We start from the raw sequence: 19,414 nt of genomic DNA, 5'->3' as shown, positions 1-19,414 counted from the left end.
TGTGTGGGATCAACTCCATCCCAGCTAAACTTGATGGGAGGTGGTACGAAACCAAAATATAAGTTATTGGGAATTTTTCCCACCTTTCCCAGACCTTCTCCCACTTTATTCAGGTGGATCTTGATGTCTTGATATCGGATTTGTGATATTAAACCAAGATTATCAAATATATCAAATGCATCTCTCCCAGTGATTTGATTGATGAGCACTAATTTTAGGTCATATACAATTTTACCGTGATTTAATCAATTAACTCCTTCCTCCACACCAAAACCTTGGCAGGAGGAATTTGTGCGAGGAAAACACCAGGATTTTAACTCTTCTTTGAAAACCAAGAGTTACATTTTAGACAATTCCAGCTGAAGTTACATTGAGTTTTAACATTGTTTCTGGTTTCAGTTCGCCTTTTTGGCCTTTTCTCCGGGGCCCTGCAATGCCAGGACGCAAGGGAACGGCTTCCCACGGCCAGAGGGCAGCGATGGATGGGATTTTGGGCAGGAATTCCTGGCTGGGAAGGTGGGCAGGCCCTGGCACAAGCTGCCCCTGGGTCCCTGGAACTGTCACGGCCTCAAGGCTGCCGGAGCTCCAGGAGCGCTTGGACAAGGCTCTGAGGCACAGGGGGGGTTGTTGGGCTGTGCAGGTGCAGGAGTCGGACTGGCTGATGCCTGTGGGTCCCTTCCCACCGGGATATTCCCCGATCCCAGCGGGATCTCCCCCGCCCGCCGTGGCCATGGCGGCCGCTCCCCCTCAGCGGCACCAACCACGGCGCGCCGGGCGGGGGGGAACGGGCACCGGCCCGGCCGCGCTCGGCCCGTACCACCCCGCACCGCCACGGGGGGGGCGCATGAGCTCGGCGCGTACCACCCCGCAGCACGGCTGAGGGGAGATCTACCGCCACCTCCCGGTCCGCTTGAACGCCAAGCTGAAATAGGTGGAGCGGGAAGTCCCCCCTCCTTCCGGCGCTGTTGGTGCCGCCCGGCCCATCGCGCACCGCCCCCGGTCCCACGTGAGCGGTTTCCCGGCGTGCCCCGCGCTCGGCCGCCGCAGCTGCCGCTTCGCTCCGCGCCCCGCGCTCCCGGGAGCCGCCCGAGCGAGCCCCGCGCGGCAGGGCCGCGCCGCCCGCCGCCGCCATGTCCGGCGGGGACTCCACGGCCGCGGCCGCCGCCGCCTCTCCGCAGCCGCTGCCGTTCTCGCTGCCGAAGCCGCCGCCCCTCATGCAGCTGACGCCGGGCGACGCCGTGCGGCCGGTGGGCTCGGGCGCCGACCAATCGCCGAAGAGCGCGCGGCTGGCGGCGCGCCCCGATTGGCCGGCGGGGAAGCCCGTCAGCCTCCTGGCGCCGCTGCTCCCGCCCCGCGGGGACCCCGAGCCGCTGCTGCCCTTCGGGCCCGCGGCCCCGCGGCCGCCGCTGCGCGGGCGCCTCCTGGGCCGCTGCGGGGGCTCCCTGCTCAGCCCCGCCATGCGGCCCGGCGGCGTCGACCGCGGCTCCCTCATGGTGAGTGCGGGCTCAGGTGGGGCGGCGCGGAGTCACAGCGTGGGGGAGCTGGTCCCGCCTCCCTGCTCTAGCGGGGTCATGCCAGGGTTGGGTGGGATGGGCATCCCATGGCACAGAGTTGTGTGCAGGCGGTTCTGAGTATCCCCACTGAGGGAAGCGCCAAACTTTCTCTGGGTACCTGGCACCCCCACAAGGAAGAAGTTCTTGCTCCTGTGCGGGGGAATTGCCGGGCTCAGGCCCTGCCCGTGGCTCTGGTGCCGCTGCCGGGCCCCGGAGCAGAGCCCGGGCCCTGCCCTGAGCCCTCCCTGCAGCCAGGGACAGCCAGGGCTGAGGGCCCCTCTCAGCTGGGGCTCCTCTCGAGGCTGAGCAGCCCCGGCTCCCTCAGCCTGTGCTGGGCACGGGGATGCTCCAGGCCCTTCCTCAGCTGCGCAGCCTCCGCTGGAGCCTCTCCAGGAGCTCCCTGTCTGTGTTGTGCTGAGGAGCCAGAGCTGGACACGGCACCCCAGAGGTGCCTCCCAGAGCTGGGCAGAAAGGCAGGATCAGCTGCCTGACCTGCTGGAAATGCTCTTCCTGATGCCTCCCAGGACACACTGGATCACAGACATGGCTGTATCCAGAGCTGGGAAAGGGTCTGGAGCAGCAGGAGTGGCTGGGGGAGCTGGGAAAGGGGCTCAGCCTGGAGAAAAGGAGGCTCGGGGGACCTTCTCACTCTCCACAACTGGTGACAGACAGCACCAGGGTGACAGGTCCCTCTGAACTCAAGAGAACACTGAAAAAGGTCAGAGGAGAATTTTAAGGAACATTGTTCCACGTGGAATTACCTGGGACTTGGGAAACAGGAGCTGTCACTGCATGTGCTGTGAGAGGATGTGATTGAGAAAAGTCAGGTGTCCTGTCCAGAAGATTCAAACCCTTTTAGTTACTTGTGGTTTCTGGCTTAAGAAAAATCATTGGAAAACTGGTTTTGGACTGAAAGGTGGTAGAGTTAGGGGTAATTAGGGAGAAATCCTCCCCTGGGAGGGTGGGGAGGGGCTGGGATGGAATTCCCAGAGAAGCTGTGGCTGCCCTTGGATCCTTGGCAGTGTCCAAGGCCAGGCTGGAGCACCCTGGGATAGTGGGAGGTGTCAGGGGTAGAACTGGATGAGCTTTAAGGTTCCTTCCAACCTAAACCATTCTGGGATTCTGCAGTCAATAATTTGATTTCTTTTTCCCCATTAAATGTGTTTTCCAAAGGGAAATTCTGCCCAGGGTTTACCTTGAGGTACTCTCAGAGCTGTTGCCTTTGTTTGGAACAGAAAGTTCTTAAAGTGTTTCAATAATTAAAAAAGCAGGAAAGGGATCTCCCTTATTCCTTTTAGTGAATGTTTTGGGTCATTGCCTTCCTGCTGATTTTCCCTGTTTGTTGCTGTTTTCCAGATGGGACACCCAGGAATGCCCCACTACCCCCCCATGGGGATGCATCCCATGGGACAGAGACCTCCCAACATGCCCCCAGTTCCCCACGGGATGATGCCTCAGATGATGCCCCCCATGGGAGGACCCCCAATGGGGCAGGTAAGGCCCTTCCACAAGGATCATTTTATTCCCTGTCTTCCCATAATGATGCCAAGGGATCCCTGAGCTGGGTAAATCTCCCTGGGAAGAGGAAAGGTTAGTAATTCAGGGAATTTTATCCTCTCCAGGTTAAAACTGTTCTCACAGGGAACACTGTAACTTTAATTATCAATTGGTATGCGAACAGGTAATTAGTGCACCTCTAACTCCAGTTATAAACAGGTATGAATCCATAATTTGGGGTTTATTAAAGTTTATTGGAAGTTTCCTGTACATTTTGAAGGGATAAGGTTGTTTTGGGACTTCATGTCTCTTGAATTCTTGGCCAATTCCTACATCCACACACAAGAACATTACAGCAAGGGAAGAAATAAATACATATTGAATTTTTGCAGAATTCCTGCTTGAATCCTAGGGATTGATTTATAATCCCTGTATCCCGTTGTTGCTGATGCCATGGGACTGGAAAAAAGCCCTGAGAAGTGTCACAGCCACAAGCAAGGCCCTGCTTTTGGCAGCTTTTCTTTTCAGTTATCACATTTCCTGTGTGGTTTCTGATTAAACCCTCAACTCCTGAAAGAAATAATTCTCTTTCTGGATATAATAAATATCCCAGGAATGCTTAATATCCTAGGGATGCTCCCTGTGATGGTGGATTATGGAAGTGGAGACTGGGCAGAGAGGGGATGACAGGGAAGGATTAAACCTTTGGGAACAGCCCATGGTGGCAACTCTTCCTTTGTAATTCCTTGGACACAGCATCCGTATTTTTCCTTAAATTGGAGTGTAAAGGCTTGGTAGGAATTTCTTCACTGTGAATTTGCAGCTTCTGGGGTGAAAAAAAAGCAGTTTTTTAAAAACTGAGGAGGATTTGACTCATTAGCACTGTGTGTGTTCATTAGAAAGCGAAGCAGAAATTCTGGTTTATTCCTCTACTTTTTTGTAACTTCTTTTCCACAATTCCCACTCTTTAGACAGGAAATATTTCACATGTTAGGGAGCAACTCAGGACTTTTTGGTAGACGGAGAGCAAAAACCTGAAGGTAAATGTCGTGTCTGGGGGTTCACCTTTCCTTTGTTCTTTATTCCCTGTAGCCTTGGAATTCTGCAGAAATCATTCCTAACCTTTATTTTTTCCTGATTTTACTTAGGATTTCAGTGATGGTTTATTAACAGCCCCCTCATCATTTGATGGTGTTCCTTTGGGTTTTAAATGGTCTTTATTGATATTTCGTATCCAACTTTGGAATCTGGACATGTCATTCCTAATATGAGGATCCCTGTGTAGTGGGAGTGTGATGAAGGGAATCACAATCCCACAAATCTATTTTATGTCACCTAAGAGGGATGTTTGGGGGTTTTTTAATTAAAAAGAAGTATCAGATAATGGCTTTTCAATAAAAATATTGTATTATATGTTGAGAATATGGTAAAATACATGGAAAATACTCTTGAATTCCAGATGCCTGGAATGATGCAGTCAGTGATGCCTGGAATGATGATGTCCCACATGTCCCAGGCTGCCATGCAGCCCACGGTTCCTGTGAGTTTCATTTCAGTTTTCCAGTTTTTAAAAGCTCTTTTTAGCAGTTGCTGTTGTTCAGTCTTTACTTTCTTTAATCAGAAAATAAGAATTTCAGTTTTAAACGTATTTTTCATTGCAATGGAGTTTTATGTGGCTCTTGAATTATTGTAAAACAAAGAATTTTGTGATTTTCATCAGTCTTTAAACTCCTTTTAGTTTTCCTTTCTGGATTTTGCTCCCCACATTCCTTGTCCTTCACTTCCTGGAGTTTGGCAGGAACCACTGTGACCTTGGACTGTTTGGAGGAAGGAAAAATTGTCTGACCGAGAGATTCTTCTCGCTTAAATTTTAATTTTTTGAAGAGTTTTAATTCAATATGAATGAGATGTGAATCCATTAGAAAGAGATTGTTTTGTACAAGGTCCTGAAATTCAGTTGAGTATAAAAATTGCTGGAATGGCTCAAGGAATGAGGAGTTCTTTGGGTGGAAATGGAGAGGGAAATGTTAAAATGAAATACAGGTGAAATCTCTGAGGGGAGAAAATTTAAATTAAATTCTGTTCCTAGGAAATAAATTCAGTCCAACCCTAAGAGATCCACTTAAAACCAGTTCCAGCCACTTAAATGTAGAAATAAATTATTTTAATGTTTTTTTCCCATGCAGATTTATATCCCTAAGTGAGATTCCTCTGGAATTTCCTCTAGTGCAGAGCACAAACCTTTGCTCCCATTTTTGTGGATTATTTTGGCTGCCTGGTGGAAAACCTAATCTGAATAAAGATTGAGGCCAACTGGATGATCCTGGAATGTGTCACCCAAGGATTGTGGTTTTTCCAGGTCATTCCCCTCTGGGAAGCTGATTAGAAGCAGTGGAATTCCTAAAAATCAGTATTTTAGTCAGATTAATGCTCATAAAATACGCAAAAAATTACAATTTGGATCAAATTAATGCTCTTAAAATACACAGCAAATTCCTGTGAATTCCCTGGTTTCTTCCAGTTGGATAATATCAAATCAAATTGATCCAATGTGATTTATTTTCATTTTTTAACCAATTTTTCTGTTTTCTTGAGGAATATTTGAGGGTTGTAGCTGAGAACTGAAAATAAACCTTAATCAAAGCTAAATCCACAAGGAAAAAAATGGGAAAACTTTGAATTTTGTTGATTTTTTTTTCCTAACTGTAAGGAATTCAAGAAGGAAGAGCTCCATGAATGCAACTTTAATACATCCAAAGCCTTTTGCCACATAATTATCCCAACTAATGATGTTCCTAATTGCTTATTTAAGGAGCAGGAATAATTAAGAGGGAACCAGGAATGCTTATTTAAGGAATTAGAGCCTTTTGTGGCAGAAAGTCCTTGTTTGAATAATGAATATTGGATTTTTTTAGGATTTAATTCCTCAGTATTTAATGATTTAAATTTAATTGTTTAAATGCCTAATTGTTTTAATTTAATTATTTTTACAGCCAGGGGTGAACAGCATGGATGCACAAGTAGGTGAGTAAAAAGCTGGTTATAATTTCAAAATATTTACCCCAATTCAGCTGAAATATTAAAAAACTGCACTTTTCCCTAAAATGTGATGGAGCATTTCAGTCCTGGAATCTCCATTGGTGCCCAGGACATTTTTTTCCTGGCACACATTGAGGAATATTTAGAAAAATGAAGCAACCAAACCTGGTTTTAATTCTTAATTATTTTATTTTTTAGGTGTGACCCCTCCTGGAACTCAGGTATGTGGAAAGCACAATTCCAGAAGGTTGGAATTCCAATGTGATGTGGGGCAAATGTGGCTTTAGGAATTTCAAGGAAAACCTTGTTTCTTTTTTTCCTCCCCCTTTTTTTTCCCTCCCCTCCTTCCCCCCCCGCCTTTTTCCAAGTTTTTGGTTGTTCCTTGAAATCTGTGAGCCTTGTCCCAGCTTAATTATTAAATATAGATGAGTATCCATATTATTTCTGGGAGATTTCCATCCTGGGCCATTGGACTGTCAGGAAATCCAGCTCCCCTTGGCCATATCCAGTCACTGATCCACAGCAGGTGGATACAGTCCTGATTCCAGGGAATTCGTAGGAAAACTGGCCATGGAAAGCAGCAGGAAGTTTGATGTAAGCTCAATAAGCCAGAATCTTCCTGAATAAATTTTCCTGAAGTTTTGGGAACAGGGAGTGCTGCTGGAATTTTGTCTTGGAGTTGTTGGAGTCTGACCCCTTCACTTCCACTTTCTGGTGGGGATTAGGCCCTTCAGAATGTGGAATTTAACAGCTTCACTCCCAAAGAAGGAGGTTTTGTGGAAAAATACTGACTTAAGGTGTGGATTTGGGTCCCTGCCTTTCCTGTGCTGCTGAAGCACTTGGAAAATCCAGGATATTTAGGTGAAAACCACCAATAAATCAGGATTTTCCAAGGCCTGTTTTGTCTCCTCCTCAGACAACGCATCCCGTGGTCTCCACAGTCCAGCAAAGCTCCACCACCACCAGCTCTGCCAGCGAGGACCACTCCAAACAGGTCTGTATCCCACTATTCTTGTGGAGTTTGATCCCATCCTTTTGTTCATTATTAATTTGGCTTTGAATTTTCTCAGAAATCCACGTGGACAGAGCACAAATCCCCGGATGGAAGAACTTATTACTACAACACCGAGACCAAGCAGTCCACGTGGGAGAAGCCAGATGACCTCAAAACCCCTGCTGAGGTAACCAAATCCCAAATTAATTCTGGGAGCTTGTGCGAACACGAGGATTCCCAGGCCTAACACCTGCAGCAGGGATAATTCTGCTGGAAGCAATGGGAGCAAACTCTTCCAATAAGAAATGTTCCTGAAGCATTTGGATCGTTCTCCTTACGTCGGGAGAACCGGAGGGTGCAAAGTGGCCAAAATTCTTCAATTTTCCTTATTTTTAGATAGGGTTTTTTTTTAAAAAATAGGTATTTTTTTAATATTTAGAGAAGTAATGTGGAATTTCAGAATCATAGAATGGGTTGGGATGGAAGGGACATTAAAGATCATCTCATTCCATGGGCAGGGACACTTTCCACTATCCCAGCTTGCTTCAACCTGGCCTTGGACACTTCCAGGGATCCAGGGGCAGCCACAGCTTCTCTGGGAATTCCATCCCAGCCCCTCCCCACCCTGCCAGGGAACAATTCCTTCCCAATCTCCCATCCAGCCCTGCCCTCTGGCACTGGGAAGCCATTCCCTGTATCCTGTCCCTCCATGCCTTGTCCTGTCACTTTGTGCCCAGATAAAAAAAGTCCCTCTCCCTCCTTTTTATAATCTTGTTATTTTATGTGTTTATTTATTGCTAAAGGAGATTTTCCTTGGAAAATCTTTGTTTTCTGTCCATCAGCAATTGTTATCCAAGTGTCCCTGGAAGGAGTATAAATCAGATTCTGGGAAGCCTTACTATTACAATTCCCAGACAAAGGAATCCCGCTGGGCAAAACCCAAAGAGCTGGAGGATCTTGAAGGTAAAAGGGGGCTAGACTTGTATTTTTATAAATATGTATAAATTAATTAATTAATTAAAATAGCAACAAAATCAACTGGGGTAAAAAATAAGTGTAAAAAAAAAAAAAGACTAGGCAGCCGTAATTTAAATATTTCCTTTTTAAAAATTCTGTTTAATAATCCTGACTTTCCTTCTGGGTGTTCGGACTCTTTTTTAAAAAATGAAAATAATTATTTTAAACCAAAAAGTCATTTTTATATTCCTCAATCTTCCTGTAGTGGCATTTTCTAAATCTTATTTTAATTTCAATTGATTTAATTTTTCAAGGGCACAAACTTAAAATTATTGGTAGTAACAAAAATATTTTAAACTTTGCTTTTATTAAATCAATAATCACCAGAACCCCCTGTGTATATAAACTATTTTAAAGCAATATTTTAACTGTTTGTCTCCTTTTTTCCTCTAGCAATGATTAAAGCTGAAGAGAACAGGTATGTTTCTAATATTATGCTATTTTTTTTCTGAGGGAGTTTAAACCTTTTTTCTGAGGGCCTTTCAACCTTCCCTGGGGATCTCCGTCCCTGTTTTTCCTGAGGGCCTTTCAACCTTCCCTGGGGATCTTCAAACCTTTCCTGAGGGCCTTTCAGCCCTTTTTTTCCTGAGGGCCTTTCAGCCCTTTTTTTCCTGAGGGCCTTTCAGCCCTTTTTTTCCTGAGGGCCTTTCAGCCCTTTTTTTCCTGAGGGCCTTTCAGCCCTTTTTTTCCTGAGGGCCTTTCAGCCCTTTTTTTCCTGAGGGCCTTTCAGCCCTTTTTTTCCTGAGGGCCTTTCAGCCCTTTTTTTCCTGAGGGCCTTTCAGCCCTTTTTTTCCTGAGGGCCTTCAACCCCTTTTTTCCTGAGGGCCTTCAACCCCTTTTTTCCTGAGGGCCTTTCAACCTTCCCTGGGGATCTTCAAACCTTTCTGAGGGCCTTGAACCCCTTTTTTTCCTGAGGGTCTTCAACCCCTTTTTTCCTGAGGGCCTATAAACCTTTTCCAAGTATTTAACTCTCCCTAAACCCCTCATTCCCCACTTTATCTCTTCTTTAACCTCTACCCTTGCCCTGAATCTTTAAGACCAGTGCCTGTCGGTGACTGTTGTTGTTTGTATCCCAAGCACGAAGCCGGAGGATGTGGCCGCAGCCGCCTCAGCTCCGGCCGCAGCCACGGACGCTCCGAGCGGAGCCAGCGCGGCCCCGGCCGCTGAAAGCGCCACGGCTGCTGCCACGGGAGCCGCTTCCGAGGGGGAATCTGCTCCAGCCGCTGCCACGGGGGACACGGACAGTGCTGGGGCAGCCACGGCTGAGGAGCAGGGCCAGGGAAGCGCTGCCCCCGGCACACAGGACGGGACTGCGGACACGGCAGCAGCCGCCACGGATGAGGCGGCCAAGCAGGAGGCCTCGGGAGAGTAAGTGGAGTTAAAAGGCAAGGGCATGGATTGCAGCTCCAGGAAAGTGGATTGGGATGGGATATGAGGGGGAAATCCTTCCCTGTGAGGCTGGGAAGGGGCTGGGATGGAAGTCCCAGGGAAGCTGTGGCTGCCCCTGGATCCCTGGAAGTGTCCAAGGCCAGGTTGGGTGGGATATACCCTGGGATAGTGGAAGGTGCTCCTGCCCATGGCAGGGGTGGATTGGGATGATCCTTCATGTCCCATCCCACCCAACCCATTCCATGATTCCATGATAATTTATGAAGCCACATGGCTTTGCTGCCATTTTTCATTTCTTAGCAGCCTCAGTGACAGGAACATTCCATAAATTTTCCAGTAGCTGTAAGAATTTCCCAGGGTGCCATTAAACTCTTCCCCCTTATGCTCCTTTTCCATGGTTCTGTGCCGTTGGTTATCACTGGAAGAAAATAAAATACTAAAGAGATTTTTATCTGTTCCAGACACAATTCCTTTTATTTTAATAATGAAAAATTGATTATGTGAAAAATTAAAACTTAGGATTTTTATCATTCAAAGTAAAAAAGAAATGCTGTGGGGGATTTTAGACAGCAAGACATAATTAAGGATAAGAGGCACATTTTTAGGCACTTCTCTTTATGTTTTTATATAAAATATCAATATTCCTGCTGAATTTCAACATTATATTTTTATGAATCATTTCTAGATAACTTCAGCAGGCAGCAAATTACAGGAGGGAAATATTTTGCTGAAATAATTTGCTTTTTTTGATCTTTTTTTCATCAGTTGTGGTGCCTGTAAGGAAAAGCTTTACATGAATTATCAAAATGACTTTTTTACTTTGAGTTGCTATTTAAAAAACTCATTCTGTGATGGTTTGTGACTCTTCAATGCCTCTAACTTAGAAAAAAAGGCTGAAATAATTAAATTCTTCTTGTTTTAGTGCTGCTGCAAAGAAGGAGGATGAGGATGCCCAACCTGTTAAAAAAACCTACACGTGGAACACAAAGGAAGAGGCTAAACAAGCATTTAAAGAACTGTTAAAAGAAAAGGTATTTGGGCCAATTATTGGTATTTTATTGACCAATTACTAATGTTTTATTGAACTACAAAACATGGTTTAATTTTTATTTTATTTACCAGGTTTTACTGGATTTTTTTGGTGAAGAATTCCTCACTCTTGTAGAAATGAAAGAAAATAACTTTCCAATGAAATGTTGTTTTAGCTCAAAAATAAAATGCCTTTTTTTCCCCCTCCCTCCCCCCCCAATGGCTGTTTTTAAGGAATTGTTCCTTGTTGGATGTTAATTCCAGATCTGATTAATCCATAATTTCCTGTTTTCACAGCGAGTTCCATCTAATGCTTCCTGGGAGCAAGCCATGAAAATGATCATTAATGACCCCAGATACAGGTACTGAGTCCTCCTTTAATTCCACACAAACCCTTTTTTAGGGAATTTGCCTTCCAAACAATCCAAGATTCTGTCAGCAACAGATATTCCTGCATTTTGTGCCGTTGGCAGGGAATTTTCCTCCTTTCCCCCATAAAGAAACGCTTCAAACAGCTTAATTTTCATTGGGAAAAAGCTTGGAAGTTGGTATTTTATGCTGAGTTTGGGATTAAAATGTTTAGATTATATTTGATTTTATCTTAAATCTAGATTCGTCAAACCTGTTGCCTTGTGCTTTTTGGTTTAGATTTTCTTATGTATTTTTCTTGTTTTCTTATTTTCTTTTTCTGATGTTTCTGACTTTCCTTTTTCTCTGACTTTCCTTTCCTTTTTCTCTGACTTTCCTTTCCTTTTTCTCTGACTTTCCTTTCCTTTTTCTCTGACTTTCCTTTTTCTCTGGCTTTCCTTTTTCTCTGACTTTCCTTTCCTTTTTCTCTGACTTTCCTTTCCTTTCCTTTTTCCCTGATCCTCCTTTTTTTCTCTGATTTTCTTTTTCTTCTCTTCCTGCTTTTCTTTATCTATAAATGACATTATTCTTTCCTTTTCTTTCCTGGGAAGTGCTTTGGCAAAACTGAGTGAAAAAAAGCAAGCCTTTAACGCTTACAAAGTTCAGACAGAGAAGGAGGAGAAGGAAGAAGCCAGATCCAAGTACAAGGAAGCCAAGGAATCCTTCCAGCGGTTCCTGGAAAACCATGAGAAGATGACATCCACCACCAGATACAAGTAAGGGACTTGGAACAGGAATGTGGGATAAAAATCCTGATGGGATCCACTGCTTGGAGTGGTATCAACGTCCATTTTTAGCTTTTTCCTTCATTTATAAAAATTCAAAAGGTATCCTGGAAAAAACTTTCTCAAGAGGGAAAATCAAGGAGAATTCCTATAAAAGTGTTCCTGCTTGGGACAGAGCTCTCCCTGATGTTCTTGGGGATTGATGGGATAATTTAGTCACAAATAAATAAATAAAGAGTTGTGTGTTTTTCATTTGTTTTGCCCAGAAAAGCTGAACAAATGTTTGGGGAGATGGAAGTGTGGAATGCCATATCCGAGCGGGACCGGCTGGAGATTTATGAGGATGTTTTGTTTTTCCTGTCCAAGAAGGAGAAGGTAGATTCCCTTCAAATACATCCAGTATCTCCTCACTTGTTCCTAGATCACTTTAAACCTGTGGTTGAGGCTTTGTGGCAGATAAACAGCAGATTTTAGGGAAGTTTTTTGGGTTTATTGGGATTTATTCCTGCTGATTTTGCCATGTGTTGAATTTTTAGAGGGATTTAAATAAATTCCATGGTGACTTTTCTGCTAAATTAATGAAGCAATAATGATACGGAAAAACGGTGTTGTTCTGTGTCCAAGGCCAGGTTGGATGGGGCTTGGAGCAACCTGGTCCCTGTCCAGGGCAGGAGGTTGGAATGGGATGAGTTTTAATGTCCCTTCCAACCCAAACCACTCTAGAATTCCATGATTTTATATAAATTAAAGTTGAATTCTACATTTTCTTGGAGAACACACTTGGTATCTTGTACTTCTGTCCAAACCACCTCAAACTGAACCCCCCAAAAAAACTTTTCCCCTCAGGAACAAGCCAAGCAACTCCGGAAGAGGAACTGGGAAGCTCTGAAGAACATCCTGGATAACATGGCCAACGTCACCTACTGCACCACCTGGTCAGAGGCTCAGCAGTACCTCATGGACAACCCCACCTTTGCTGAGGATGAGGAGCTCCAGAGTATGTCCATGGGCTCTGGGATTCTTTGGGAAGGAGGGTTTCTTCCTGAGTGGGAAGGAATAACCTGATCTTTTTTCCCCTTTTTTCCCCTGTTTTCTTGCTAGACATGGATAAGGAGGATGCCCTGATCTGTTTTGAGGAACATATCAGGGCCTTGGAAAAAGAGGAGGAGGAGGAGAAGCAGAAAAGTTTGCTGAGGGAAAGGAGGAGGCAGCGTAAAAACAGGGAGTCTTTTCAGGTTGGTGGAATTTGGGGTTCTGTCTTAAACATGTCATGGAATATCATGGGATATTCCACGTGGGGTTTTTTATTTCTGAGGGTTGATTAAAGGGGGGTTTAAAGCCTCAGGTGTTGGGTTGTAGCATTTTCTCTGCTGTGTTAGGCCAGAAAGGTGGAAAAGTGACAGGGAATAGGCCTGGATGGGAAGGAGATGCAGCTGGAATGTTGTAGATGGTGGAGAAAAGCAGGAAGAACAACATAAAAAGTGATTTTTCAATGCTATTGGAACAAAACTGGAATTCCAGTTACCAAGACAATCCATCCCAGCTGGTACCAAGGAGAAGCATGAGGAATGACTCCAGATTCCCATTTTCCTCGTGTTTTCCAGCTGTTTTTGGATGAGCTGCATGAGCACGGCCAGTTACATTCCATGTCCTCCTGGATGGAATTGTATCCAGCCATCAGCTCCGACATCAGATTCACCAGCATGCTCGGCCAGCCTGGTAAGGAAGGGAAAACCTGGGATTTGGGGCAGGACAGGGCACTTACTCCTATTTTTTAAAACCTAAAAATGCAACTCTTTGGTTAAACCTGACCTGTGGCTTAACTAAACCCTCCCTCAGGATCAACTGCGCTTGACCTGTTCAAGTTTTATGTGGAGGACTTGAAAGCTCGTTACCACGATGAGAAGAAGATAATTAAAGACATCTTAAAGGTGAGGTTTACCTGGCTCCTCCTTGAACTCCACATTTCCCATCCCAGGGAGCTGGGATTTCCTTGTGGGAATTGAGGGAATTCCTGAGTTCCCTCATGCCAAAGGAGCCACTTTTTTCCAGGATAAAGGATTTGTGGTGGAAGTGAACACTTCCTTTGAGGATTTTGTCACTGTCATCAGCTCCACTAAAAGAGCCACCACTTTGGATGCGGGGAACATCAAGCTGGCTTTCAACAGTGTAAGTATTAATTAATACATTCATTAATTAATTGGGATATCTGGATAATTAGGATGGGAAATCCCTTCTCCAGACAGGAATTAGGGTTTATTTTCTAAGTAATTCCATAATAGTTGAGGAATATTCTGTTATTTAGAGTTATTTAACTGATTCCAGTTGCCAAAATAAAAATAAACCTTAATCCAAGCCATCAACGTTCCCAGACTTGAGGAATTCTGGGATAGGAATTTAATGATGTTCTCCTGTTTGTGCATAAGATTTCCCCCGATTTGTGTGTTGCTATAATTTTGCATAATTGGATTCTCAGGAGCAGCAATTCCATGCTTGGAAAATAAAGAATTGATTAATTTGCGATAAAATAATCATTTATTATAACAACTTCGATTTAATAATTAATGCGTTTAACTGTACTTAATTTCCTTGTCATTTCCATGTGACTGAGACACAACTCGGAGGGTGAACTGTCCCAAAAACCCCAAGAAACTGAATGATTTTCCTTCTGCTTTCCAATCCCTCTGTTCCTTTCGCTTCCCGCAGCTGCTGGAAAAGGCGGAAGCGCGGGAAAGGGAGCGGGAAAAGGAGGAAGCCCGGAAGATGAAGAGGAAGGAATCAGCCTTCAAGAGCATGTTGAAACAAGCCACCCCCCCCATCGAGCTGGATGCTGTCTGGGAGGATGTAAGCATGGCAATTCCCTGGGAAAGAATTCCCAGATTCCCAAAGGGAATCCCTTCAAACGCCGCGGTTTCCAAGCTCTTCCTGGTTCTGCTTATGGGACGTCAAAATCCCATAAAATCCTGTGGTTTGTTCAGGAAAATTTGGAGTTGCATGGGGAGAAATTCATCCTGATCCCTTTGATTACAATTTGAAATGAAAGAATTCCTAAAGCAAATGGAAAAAACCCCGAATAATCCTACAAAGCTCCCAAAATTCATTGAAATTATTTAAAAGTGTAAACGTTGTCCGGGATAAAATAACCTGGAAAACCTTTCCATGGACAATTTCTAGAAATATTTGGGGATTTTTATGCTTAAATGGAATGTGCAGGAAAAACAGTGGGATTCTCCATGTTTCCATGAGTTAGAGCTTCCCCAAACACTGGAAATTTGGGATTTGCTTGGAAATCTGGGATTAAAAGAGTTTAGCCTCGTACCAGTTCAGGGGCTTTTTCAACTGGTGAAAATAAATCTATTTTTATTAAATTCTTACTGTTTTAAAAATTACTATTATCTTCATTTTTTTCATTTTTCTTATTGTTTTTATCTTTCTTTTTTATCATCTCTTATTGTTTTTGCTATTCATTTTTATTTTTTCTTATTATTTGTATTATTTCTGTTATTTTTACTGTTTTTATTTTTTACTGGTTTTATTTCTTGCAGATTTTAGTTTTCTTATTTTTCTTATTGTTATTTTTCTTTTCCTTAATTTCTCTTATTTTTCTTTTTTCTTATTATTTTTATTATTCTTTATTATTTTTCTTATTTTTATTATGCCTTATTATTTTTCTTATTTTTATTTTTGTTACTCTTTTCTTGTTACTCCTTACTGGTTTTATTATTTCTTACTGTTATTGCCATTATCATGACTATATTATATTTTATTATTATATTCTATTTATTCTTTTCTAGTATTTTAACAAATCAATCATTAAATTATTTTGAGTATCATTAATAGAATTATTTTCCTGACAGATCAGAGACAGATTTGTGAAGGAACCAGCATTTGAGGACATCACCCTGGAATCTGAAAGGAAAAGGATATTTAAGGATTTCTTACACGTACTTGAGGTAATTATTCCTTGATTTTTAAAATCATTCGACAGCAGACAACAAAAATTCCTTTTCCTCCTAAATTGGGTGGGAAGGGGAAGGATTGAAGGGAATTTGATTTTTCAGCTCTTACTCTTGGAGGTTTTGTTCCATTTCCTGCAGTTTGGAAGAATTTTAACTGACATTTTACCTTCTCATTTTATAGTTTCCAGTTAGGCAGAGCAAGGGGTGGGTTTAGGCCAGGCTTAACTTGGATCCAGGGAACAGATCCGTGTGTTTTCCTTTGCTCCTGGCTGCTTTTATGGCAGCTCCAACATGGCAACAGTGCCCATTTTTAGGGATTTTGATACTAAATGCTGATTGTGGAGGTTTTAACCTTTCCCAGCTTTTGTGGATCAGGAAAAACATCAATTTTTTGGGATGTCCTGTAGGAGCTGATGAGCTGCCATTAAATGCTGATTTTATGGAGCGTTTAACATTTCCCAGCTTTTGTGGATGACGAGAAACATTCCATCAGTTTTTCGGGATGTCCTGTGGGCAGTGATGAGGTGGTGCTGTCTTTAAATGCTGATTATGGAGTTTTTAACCTTTCCCAACTTCTGTGGGTGAGAAAGATCCCATCAGTTTTTTGGGATGTCCTGTAAGAGCTGGTGAGGTTGTGCTGCCCCATCCCTGGAATTGTCCACAGCCGGGTTGGAGCACCCTGCTCCAGGGAAGTTGTCCTTACCCATGGTGGAACAGGCTGGGATTTTAGGGTTTTTCCAAGCCCAATCCCTGCTGGAATTCCGAGCTCACCCCTCCTTGCCTTGCCCACAGCACGAGTGTCAACACCACCACTCCAAGACCAAGAAGCATTCAAAGAAATCCAAGAAACATCACCGGAAGCGCTCCCGTTCCCGCTCTGTGAGTATTCCTGAAGATCCTCCCTCTGCAATTCCAAACTGCACTAATTCCTGCTGCAATTCCCATTTGTTAATTGGCATTCTCCCCCTGGGCTGGCTCTGAAGGGCTCGGAGTCCGAGGACGACGACAGCCACTCCAAGAAGAAGCGGCAGCGCTCGGAATCGCGGTCGGTGTCCGAGCATTCTTCCAGCGCTGAATCCGGTATGGGATGGGATTGGCTTCCCAGCAGCTGGGGGTTTATCCCTGGGGATTTATCCATTGATTCCTGGGTTTTTTGTTTCTCCCTGTGGCTGCAGAGAGGAGTTACAAGAAGTCCAAAAAACACAAGAAGAAGAGCAAGAAAAGGAGGCACAAGTCTGTAAGTGCAGTTCAGTTTGGAGCTGGATTATGGAAAACCTGGCACCTGCTGTCAGTAATCCCAGCTGGATTTTCCAAGGGAAAAGTTGGGATCAAACTGGAGGAGGGTATTGCCAAAATAACAACTTCTGTTAAATATTCTTAATATTAAACCACTTCAAACTGCTGAATGCGGAGGGTTTAACTCCGTGTGAAGGACTCCATGAGTAACCTGGGATTTGCTGGTTTTCCTGGCAAATCCAGGTGGTGTCCTTCATTGTGGAGAGCTGGGAAGGATCCCAGCCATTCCTCATGCCTGCCCGAGCATCAGGGTTGTGTTGGAAGCTCTGAATTGTTGTACAAGAGCAGCAGAAGGATCTGAAAAGCAGAAAGAGCTTCACTTCTTCCTGTGAGGGTGGAGAGGCCCTGGCACAGGTTTCCCTGGAAAATGGTGGCTGCTCCATCCCTGGAAGTGTCCAAGGCCAGGCTGGACAGGGCTTGGAGCAAGCTGGGATAGTGGGAGGTGTCTCTGCCCAGGGCAGGGGGTGGAATGGGATGAGATTTAAGGTTCCTTCCAACTTAAATCAAGTTGGACTTAATATTCACTATTCCCATTTTTTTTTTCCCCCAGGATTCGCCAGAATCTGATGTGGAACGAGAGAAGGACAAGAAAGAAAGAGAGAGGGACAGTGAGAAGGAAAGAGCCAGACAGAGATCCGAGTCCAAGCATAAATCTCCCACTAAAAAACGGCCTGGAAAAGATTCCGTAAGCTGTGCTTCCTTTTTTCCTGAGGCTTTGGGCTCTAGCAGCAGGATCTGCTGGATGCTGATTCCATAGGTGTGCTCTGGGAGAGGTCAGAGGTTGGATTTTGATGATCCTGGAGGTCTTTCCCATTCCCAGATTTGGATTTTGGGGTTCCCAAGTGACACAGAGCAGCCAGCTCTGGCTCTGTTGTGGAGCCTGCCCGGAAAATCCCATCCTGACCGCTGTCCCATCTCTCCACAGGGAAACTGGGATACCTCTGGCAGCGAGCTCAGTGAGGGGGAGCTGGAAAAACAGAGGAGGACTCTTTTGGAACAGCTGGATGAAGATCAATGAGCAGATTCTTGATACCAAAAATGTTTACAGGTGGCAAAATAAAACCAAGCCTTGTGTGGGCGAGGCCCTGGGGCCGGTGGCCGGTGGCCCATGGCCGCAACAACGGTGGCTTTTAGTTTTTTACCACTTCAATCCAGTCAAAAGTAGAAAAATCCATGGAATTCTGAGGGCAAAGCTGTGCCTGGCCTGGAGCTGCAGGGCGGGATGGGGGCCGGGATCCCTCGGAGGGGACACAGAGGTGGCAGCAGTGTCCCCAAGCACTTCCCTGTGTCCTTCCTAGGCAGGGAACAGCCCTGGGCTGCCTGGGCAGAGCCCAGTTCAGCTTCAGGAAAAAAATTCCTAATTTAATTCCTTGTGGTTTCATTCATTGGATGGATTTGGTTGGGTGGGGTTTTGTTGGGAAGGCAACGGGAGTAAGGAATCCGTGTCCTGATGTGTTCTGCACAGCCCTGGATTTTGGGATTGTCTGGCACTGGAGATTGTTTCTCCAAGCCTGATTCATGTCCAAGTCCCGACTCCCATCAATCCCAAATCCTGGGCAATGTGGTGGATGGGAATTCTCCTGCTGTGCCAGCAGAGGGAGCGTGTGGGACACAACCACCTCGGCATTCCCTGAATCCCGACCCGGCCCAGCCCTGGCTGTTACTCCAGCGTTTCTCTCCACCTTTTCTCTCCCCCTTCCGAAAATTTAGGAATAAAAATCCAATGTTAAACGCAATTCCATGTGTTGCCTTAAGAACCTGCTGCAGAATGTACCTGCACAGCCCAGAGCAGCCCAGAGGAGGGAGGAGGAAGCAGCTCCAGCCCTGTTTTCCAGCCCCTGCACATTCAGGAAGGTGCCCCCAGCCCTGCTCGGTGAGAAAATTGGGAACCCGCTGTCCTTGGAATATTTTTGTACATTTTTATCGATGATTAAACCTTGTCTTTTAGCATGTACTGGTATTTATTTCTCCTTAAATACTCTGTACAGCTCTGAGCCACATCATCACTCACAAAACCTGCTTGAAGACTCTTTCAAGATTCCTTTGCAGGAATTTTTCCCTGAATTTTGACCACTTTTACCAGTGCATAAACACCCAAAGGATCCATTTATGCAGGGAATTCTCTGGCTGGGGTGGTTACAAGGCTCAGACTCCTTAAGTAAGAACACCCTGGGATGGAAATGAGTTATTTGAAATCTAAAATGCAGGAGGTTGTAACCATTTTTTCCTGGGATGCTTTGGGATGGGAAAGCACATCCCAATCCTGCTGTTTCCCCCTGAAGGGTCATTGCTCATCACCCATTGCTTGGGGGAAGAACACCTGGATTTGGTCAAACAGGGCTTGTGGGAATTTTTGGCATCCTTGGGCTGTTTGGTGTGGAAATCCAGGTTGGAAGCAGTGGCAGGGAAGAGATTCCAGGTTTTTCCCTGCAGCAAGTGGCTCTCCCAAGGAAGTTGCTGCTCCAGGGCTTTACCTCTGTGCTTTGCTCACCTGCCAGCCACTTCCCT

General features: G+C 44.9%; 1 protein-coding gene across 1 annotated transcript; it reads left to right on the top strand.

Annotated features, from left to right (window-relative positions):
* Positions 1–1,382: 1,382 nt before the first annotated feature.
* On the top strand, positions 1,383–18,860 carry PRPF40A (pre-mRNA processing factor 40 homolog A). Its single transcript, XM_032113722.1, has 26 exons — positions 1,383–1,493; positions 2,910–3,047; positions 4,510–4,590; positions 6,044–6,074; positions 6,288–6,310; positions 7,006–7,083; positions 7,160–7,270; positions 7,926–8,046; positions 8,494–8,518; positions 9,178–9,468; positions 10,412–10,520; positions 10,816–10,880; positions 11,478–11,642; positions 11,918–12,026; positions 12,498–12,648; positions 12,753–12,886; positions 13,256–13,370; positions 13,491–13,582; positions 13,704–13,820; positions 14,358–14,495; positions 15,509–15,604; positions 16,403–16,489; positions 16,594–16,690; positions 16,786–16,847; positions 17,457–17,591; positions 17,832–18,860. The coding sequence occupies exons 1-26, from the start codon at positions 1,458–1,460 to the stop codon at positions 17,922–17,924; spliced, it is 2,700 nt and encodes an 899-aa protein (XP_031969613.1). The 5' UTR covers positions 1,383–1,457; the 3' UTR covers positions 17,925–18,860.
* The last annotated feature ends 554 nt before the right edge of the window (positions 18,861–19,414 follow it).

Source organism: Corvus moneduloides, chromosome 7 (genome assembly GCF_009650955.1).
Source record: "Corvus moneduloides isolate bCorMon1 chromosome 7, bCorMon1.pri, whole genome shotgun sequence".
Classification (NCBI taxonomy): domain Eukaryota; kingdom Metazoa; phylum Chordata; class Aves; order Passeriformes; family Corvidae; genus Corvus; species Corvus moneduloides.
Note: the sequence above shows the minus strand (reverse complement) of the source record. Positions and strands in the feature narration are given on the sequence as shown.

What these genes read in the sequence shown, in the direction of transcription:
- PRPF40A (XM_032113722.1), top strand. Translation starts at nt 1,458, where the DNA reads ATGCGGCCCGGCGGCGTCGACCGCGGCTCCCTCATG. An exon ending in TGAGGATGAGGAGCTCCAGA is followed by an intron (nt 12,649 to 12,752) that starts GTATGTCCATGG and finishes TTTTCTTGCTAG; the next exon opens with ACATGGATAAGGAGGATGCC. An exon ending in AAAACAGGGAGTCTTTTCAG is followed by an intron (nt 12,887 to 13,255) that starts GTTGGTGGAATT and finishes CGTGTTTTCCAG; the next exon opens with CTGTTTTTGGATGAGCTGCA.